The sequence below is a fragment of the Anarhichas minor genome, unplaced genomic scaffold (genome assembly GCF_050575085.1).
Source record: "Anarhichas minor isolate MPS153535 unplaced genomic scaffold, ASM5057508v1 ptg000003l, whole genome shotgun sequence".
NCBI classification, from domain to species: Eukaryota; Metazoa; Chordata; class Actinopteri; order Perciformes; family Anarhichadidae; genus Anarhichas; species Anarhichas minor.
The window spans coordinates 7,164,489-7,172,020 of record NW_027466449.1 but is presented as its reverse complement, the minus strand read 5'-3'; the positions used below and the strand labels follow the sequence as shown (position 1 = coordinate 7,172,020).

Sequence of the window (7,532 nt, the reverse complement as noted above, 5' to 3'; positions counted from 1 at the left end):
GTCCAGCTGGCCTGGCTCATCATGCGTTCATCTGAATACATTCCTCTGGTGAAGCCAGCATGTAACGCTTGACAATATGTTCAGCTGTGTTATCTCTCGCACCCAGCAGTGACTATGCCATTACTCACAAATTGGCCATTAGGTCTCGGAGGAGTAGTGAGAACAACCTTGTAACATATTGTTAGTCGTACTCAATAGCGTAATACTATAAATATAGTTTTCCTCCTATTTTGAGACGTGGAAACTTTCCAAGCACCCATTAAGTGTAACATTTGTATACCTAACTGCTCCTTGCACATTAGTCAAAATATGACATCAATATGGTATCAAACGACACACTCTGTGTTAAGTAACAGCACATAGCTCTCTTTAGAAGTATATTTGTCCACCTTCTCTTTCCGTGTATTATTGTTCTCATTCCACAACTCTATTCTTTTACTTTTTCTGTGCCGTTTTTGTTTTCCTGCCTTTTCTTCACACTGCCTTCATCACTCTTCTTCCTTAATTTTTCCTCCCAGACTTTCTTCTACGGGTCATTATTATTAAGACGTCCCCCCGGCATCCCACGACTCTGTTTCTTAAATTGTCATCTCAAGAACTTTCTGTTCTTTTGAGACAGTTATTTATAAGCAAGGAAAAATAAACGTAAAGTTTGTTGAGATCAAGAGAGAGTGTGAGAAGTAGAAGAGAAAGGAATGACTGGATGTATGAGAGAAGAGAAAGAGAGGGGGGTTGAACAAAAACAGGGGAAAGCAGGAATGTAAGGGGGTAAGCATGGGATGAGAGCGATTATGAGAGTGGAGGTGAAGGAATAAGAGGGGTGGGATACAAGGGAAAGCTGTCAATCAACCTTGAGAAAATATATTAAAGAAAATAAACCATTCTGGAGTTGCGTCAAACAGAACTGACAGCTTTGAAGACTAATTAAAAGACAACAATATTTACATGGCAGCATGATTGCAATAGTCTCTGGCTCCCATTACTTTCAGTCAGATTTTATAAAATTGCATAACAGAAGCTATTTATAGTGTGCAAATATAATGGATACACCAACATGTGTTTAGTCCTTCATCTCATGTCATTAAATTAATAAAGTGTCTTAAATAAGAGGCCCCAGTCTTTTGGTTTGGATTCTCAGCGATATGATCAGGAAAGATTTCTCAGCTGACAAAGCTGAGGACAACCAGAGGAAATTTAATAACGAGCCAAGGCATGACTTTGATATGGTGATAATACTGAACAAGTAAAGTGTTTGTGTATTAATAACATGTGGCGCCTGGTATAATTTGTGCGTACACAGTCTTGTGACCGAGCACCAGTGTGACTCTTGGTGACCATTTTGCGCATGGGATCATTTAAACAAATCAGACAAAGATTGTAAAAGCTTTCACACATTAACCCTTTGCTGTCTGTCTTTCAGGAATGGAAAGCATCAGTGTGGAAACGGACTGGGATGGGTTAGCCCTCTCCTCTCTAGGTGCCACAGGAAGGAACAACTTCTCTTCCTCGTCTCTGTTTGTCTCTGAACTGAACTCCCTCAACAGTTCTCACAGCGGGGGGTCATTTTTTGGGATCTTCCCTGAGAATGGTTCCACCATCCCGCCTCACACCTTGCCCCAGCCCAGGATGAGGGACCCGGGTCTGGCTCGGGCGGAGATTGCAGTTCTCGGGGTGGTGCTGGCTCTTACCACCCTGGGAAATAGCTTTGTGCTGTGGGTGCTGCTGAGAAGGAGGAAGCAGAATGCGCCGATGCACGTGTTCATGGTCAACCTGTGTGTGGCTGACCTGGTGGTGGCCCTCTTTCAGGTCAGTTCATGAGTTACTTGAGACCATGACAGGAATGTAAAGTATGAGAGTGTGCAAAATAATAGACAAACTTAGATACAACATTTTTTTGAAATATGACTCCTCTCTTCTGGTGATTTAAACAATGACAAAGGATCTCCCAAAATGAATCCTTAAATTACAATTAACCCAGGCTTTCTCCGCCCCCTGTCTGTATCATGGTTACACCCTTGGTCAACTTAAGTGAGACAACAGCAACAACCCTATTATATATCCAAACCTACAGACGGGCACTCTGCTGCCAGTGCATACAACTGATTATCAATCATAAATACACAATACATACTTAAGTAAAAGTAAAATTACATATAATAATGCTCAGAAAAGTACAAGTACACAAAAACAACTACAGTAATGAGAGTAAATGTCATTTGTCACTTCCACCCTTCTTATTGTTAACCAATCCAATAATGAGTCCATCTCTCATCATAACTATGTGGCTCTCTTAGCCCTAAACCCAGGGGTTCCTCTGAAGATGCAAGTCTTTTTTTGTTAAACAGCTCATAAACAGATAGTACAAACTCAGTCACTTCCTAAAACCGCTATAGACGCTGTAGTTTTATGTAAACCTTACTCAACTCAAACCAAAGTAAAAAGTGCATTTATGGGCACTATTTAATTGTTATGGCTGAAGAACGTATGTGTACGTGGGCACAAACATGTCTGTTCTTGTGCATAGCCGTATAGAGAATATAAGAACACCATTTTTGTCTATTTAAACTTGCAGAACGGTGACAATGAGGATACACCACAACATGACTGCAGTTGGAAAAGGAGGGCGATTTAAGTTATTTAAAGGGTGTACCCATAGGATGTACATGTAGGGGGTGTTTTTACATTAATCAGTGTATAATCAGACTTGCCTTTTAGTTTTTCTCTCATTTCTTAAGGCCAAACTAGAAAAAAACTATTCTAAGAGCCAATTTAATATTGGTCCCTTTTTTTTTAATCTGTGTGTCCAGGTTCTTCCACAGCTAATATGGGACATCACAGAGAGGTTTCAGGGGCCTGACTTTCTGTGCCGGTCCATCAAGTACTTGCAGATTGTGGGCATGTTTGCTTCCCCCTACATGATCGTTGCTATGACGGTAGACCGGCACCAGGCCATCTGCTGCCCGTTGCAGGCCTACCGTGGTGGAGCAATGTCCCGCTGGAACACCCCTGTCATGGTGGCCTGGGCCTTGGCGCTTGTCCTCAGCATACCACAGGTAGGGAGGGATGAACACACATCCAAACAAAACCTTACACAAACACAACACATGGTGAAATAGGAAATGAGAACTAAGCGGGAGTTCACACCCTGATCTCTACAGTAGAACTCAAGATGTTAGTCTATTTTTAGCCAGTTGAGGTCATTGCAGTTCAGCTAATGGAAGACGAAACTGACAGTCATATCTGCGGGTGTGCTGACCACCCTCCTTTTGTTTGGTCTGTCAGGTGTTCATCTTCTCTCGCTCAGAAGTGAATCCAGAAGTGTCTCCTGGCGTGTTCGAGTGCTGGGGTCACTTTGCTGAGCCGTGGGGGCTGAAGGCCTACATCACCTGGATGACCGTGGCTGTCTTCGTCCTACCTGCCTTCATCATTACCATCTGTCAGGTAATATATATATATAATATAGCGGTTTGGCTCTCAATCTCTGCATCGCCCACAAAGTCCATTGACGAGGATTACATGTTGAATGGAACATCATTCAATAATGAACCGTGTGGCATGAATTCAATTCTCTCTTGTTTTCACGGAGGGTGCATTTGGCCGGCATTGTTTGATAACCCTGTGGGGGACTGTGGTTGGTGTTATGTAGCATCCCATGGCGGGTTTCCCATCAGGCCTGCTGCTCTATTTAGGGAAAGATATTTCCAGGGTCCTGCTATTTCCCCTAATTAACACAGCACTTGCAGAACCACTGCTGAGACGGCTGCTCAGAAAATCTTCCCACTCTGAGAACCTCCCGCCAAGAAGTGGAATATACCAGATCTCTGCCAAACATAGATCCCTGACCCTTTTTCATTATCAGATTTCAAGTTTAGAGGCCTATTTCGACACCTTTTCAGAAGAACAGTTTGCAGCAACATACCTTAAAATAACTTATAATGTAAAGTATACATGACTTATTATTTTTCAATTCAAAATTATTGTTTCTCAGGATAGCGTGAAGAATGGTTTTGCTGAAATAAAATTTGATAGCACCTTTTTTGGTAGAAACAGTGGAAGAGTAGCGGTATTGCATAAATATGTCTGACAATGGTTTATGGCTGATGGTGAAAGCCAACACACACAATCTCTTTCTTTTTAAATGTCCTGCCACTGTTAATAAAATACAAACAAGATTGTCTGCAAAGAGCAAAGAAAAGCATCTGATTCTGGCACGTTCCAGTCAACTCAGTCCTCAGGCCCTTGGGTGTTTTGAGTGATGGTTTGTCTTGTTTCCCACATATGAAACTGTGCTAATTCTTAAAAATAATCTTACTTTTTAGATAAGAATCTTCCGAGAGCTTCACAACAACATCTACCATAAGTCAGAAAGGATGGTGAAGGCTGAGTTAAAGAAGAGTGAGATCTTGTTCCGCTTCCATAGCTTTAAGAAAGAGGACGAGCAAGCCAGGGAGAGGGAGAGGGGAAGACGGGCGTCCGGAGGAGGAGGTAGGGATGGCAGAGGAGGACAGTTCTTAAAGGGCGTGAATAACAACCCTCACAATGACACTCATAATAGCCAAGTTGGAGAGTGCTACGACAATGCACCATCCGCTGTCCAGTATCACAGTTGCCGTGGAGAACATGTGACGACAACAGCATTGCCTACGCAGCAGCAAACACTGAACTGCCCAGACTGCCAGGACTCCTACACGTCCTACGAGGTGGCCTCTGGCTCACCACGCTGCTCCCTTGACTACACCCGCCCTCCCCCTCCAGCCATTCCGCCTCCAAGCATCACAAAAGCCATGTCCAAGACAGTGAGAATGACCCTGGTGATTGTGCTGGTCTATACTATCTGCTGGTCGCCTTTCTTCATCGTCCAGCTTTGGGCGGCCTGGGACCCCAACCCTCCAGACCAAGGTCAGTCACACATGCTTTACGGGTAGTGCTTATCCAGATACCTGCCTGATTTCAGAGATCTGGATCAAAATTGCAACATTCCCTTATGTACGCCGTTCGCCCTCAGAAAACAATGAGAAACAGACACCTGGGTTATAACCATTGCCATTAGAGTTGTTTTTCTCAGATGGATTGATCCTCTTCAGCCCAGTTTATCCATTTAATTACCCAACATGTGCAAACCCTATCTGTTTTGCAATTCACACAGCCACAAACAAAAGCTAAATGGTCGGGTCTTGTTTAAGGCAACAACCTCTGATGCTGTTGTCCATCTCAATGTGTCTAAATACGCATTATTCCAAGGACATCTAGCTCCAGCTCAGATGTGGTTACAGTGAATCAAATACAAGGTCAACTAGAAACCCCTGGTTGAAAACCCTGGCCTTTGTACATTTTGGCACACAGACAGCATCTGTTGATATGCTTACTGGCAACCGATGATGAAGCAAGTAATGCTAGTGGAGCCTTAGGTTGTGGATGATGGTTTGGACTGGATGTGTGACTTCTGATTTTAAGCTAAAGACAAACAACAAAAGCCAGTCAATGCTGATTTAAGCAACATGGCCAGATGTTGACACGCTATCAACAATAATCTAGCTGATGACAGTGTGTTATCAGCTTTGTATTCCAAAAAAATAGTTTTTCCTGGTCAATTGTCCTTATTTGGCCATTGTGAAATAAGCATCATTTTGTGAAAAAAAGTGAAAAAGGAAGTATGCAGAATATTGTCCCTCTTGGATATTTATAGCTATTCCTAAAGAAAATAATGATGAGATTTTCACCATTTTAACTCAATAGTTGTTGAACATATTTATGTTTGCTTCAAAAGAAAGAAGAGAACAATGTGATCATCTGTCCTCAGTTACATGGGAAATTTTACATTTTCATGTTTGTACATTTGCATGTACACTTGCCTTATGTGTGCCTTGTGTGTGTGTCCTCGGCAGGAGTGGCCTTCACTATCCTGATGCTGCTGGCTAGTCTGAACTCATGCACCAACCCGTGGATCTACACAGCTTTCTCCAGCAGCGTGTCCAGAGAGCTGCAGAATCTGCTGCAGTGTGGGTCACGAACTGGCCGCCGGGGCTCCCTGCCTGACGACTCCACTACCACACACACCTCCACCACCAAGGACAGCATGTACTGACAGAGACTGATGAAGCAGAAACAAACAAAGAGACATGTTCGAAAAGAAATGCACGGGTGCACACGGGCCCGATGAAAGGACGTGCTATTGCACAGAACTCTTCTATCACTACCTACAGCGTCGCAGCCTGACAACACAGCGCGCTGACCTCTACCAGATGTTATCAACAACAAAGGACAGCTGTACTGTCAACAAGTCCTGTATCTGTAATCACTGGTCCTCTCCACCCCAGCAGAGAAGAATGGTGTCATCGAGGATGTCAACACCATTTTATGAGGGCACTGTAGAATATACAGTGGCTGTCAGTGACAGCATCTGCAATGCAAAATGGCCTTGAAAGTAAAGAGGTTTTCACCTCAGCTGCAGTTGAGTAGGACCCTGCGCTTTGATTCATACGAGAAAAATTCTCTCGCTGCTCAGACAGCGCAGAGCAGTAGGAATGCAAATGGTGATTCACTGCATTAACAGCCTTACAGCACACCTAATGTACAAAGCAGCAGACAAAGCTTTGGGTGTAGAGAAAACAAAGCAGCAGGCCAAGGGAAAGAGAGAGAGAGAGACGCAAATTTACAGCGAGAGAGCGAGACTGCTGTTGGACTGAGAACAGATGGAACGACATGGATGTTACAGCTGCAGGAGCAGTCCGGAGGCTGAAGTAGAAATCTAATAATCTGAACAAACTTTGTTGAATCAAACAAAGTGGATTAAAGGCGGATGCTTGAGGCTGAATATATATTTGCTCGGGAGGAATCCAGTTCCAAGGAAGTAGAGTGATTTGTTGCATGGAGATTCATTCATGAGGGCCACTGTGGATTATTGCAGACAGAAACGCACTCACATACCATTAGAACGATTAGGCCTAGAAGAATACAAATGGACAATCCAGGTTTCTGCAACCAACCTGGACCCAATTGTGTGATTATATTTGGCACAAACACAGCATATGAGCTACATAAAATGACCTTCTCGTTATGCTCTTCTGAATAAATGAAACAAGAACATGAAGAAGACACAGGAAGGAAACAAACAGCATTCCATGTACAGTGATGAACAATGTAAAATATATTTATTGAAAATGTAAGGCACATTAGATATCACATTTTGTGTAGGATAAATGTTGAATGTAAATCATACAGTTGTATTGGTCTGATATGTTTAGTAGAAAACAATGGGGTGTCAAACCAAAGATTTTTTTAAAGCTCGACTGTAGAATCAATTGAGGTCCTAAAAAGGTTATTACAACGCTTCAGCAGACATGTAAAGTGTAAAGAGAAACTACTGCACGTCGGTTTAAGAAAAGAAAAACAGTGAAAATACTTCCAGTCAAACCAAGTGCCTGTAATGTCAGTAGACATTTTCAGAGGGGCCTCCCTCACTGGAGTAATCTCTGAATGGTGATGTCAGCCATGTTATTCTTAGACAGGACCATTGGTTATATCACACCAAG

General features: G+C 42.9%; 1 protein-coding gene across 1 annotated transcript; it reads left to right on the top strand.

The window, feature by feature from the left end:
- Positions 1 to 1,422: 1,422 nt before the first annotated feature.
- Positions 1,423 to 6,085, top strand: avpr2aa (arginine vasopressin receptor 2a, duplicate a). Its single transcript, XM_076090958.1, has 5 exons — positions 1,423 to 1,806; positions 2,808 to 3,053; positions 3,283 to 3,441; positions 4,320 to 4,899; positions 5,886 to 6,085. Exons 1-5 carry the CDS (start codon positions 1,423 to 1,425, stop codon positions 6,083 to 6,085), a joined length of 1,569 nt encoding a protein of 522 aa, XP_075947073.1.
- Positions 6,086 to 7,532: the final 1,447 nt, after the last annotated feature.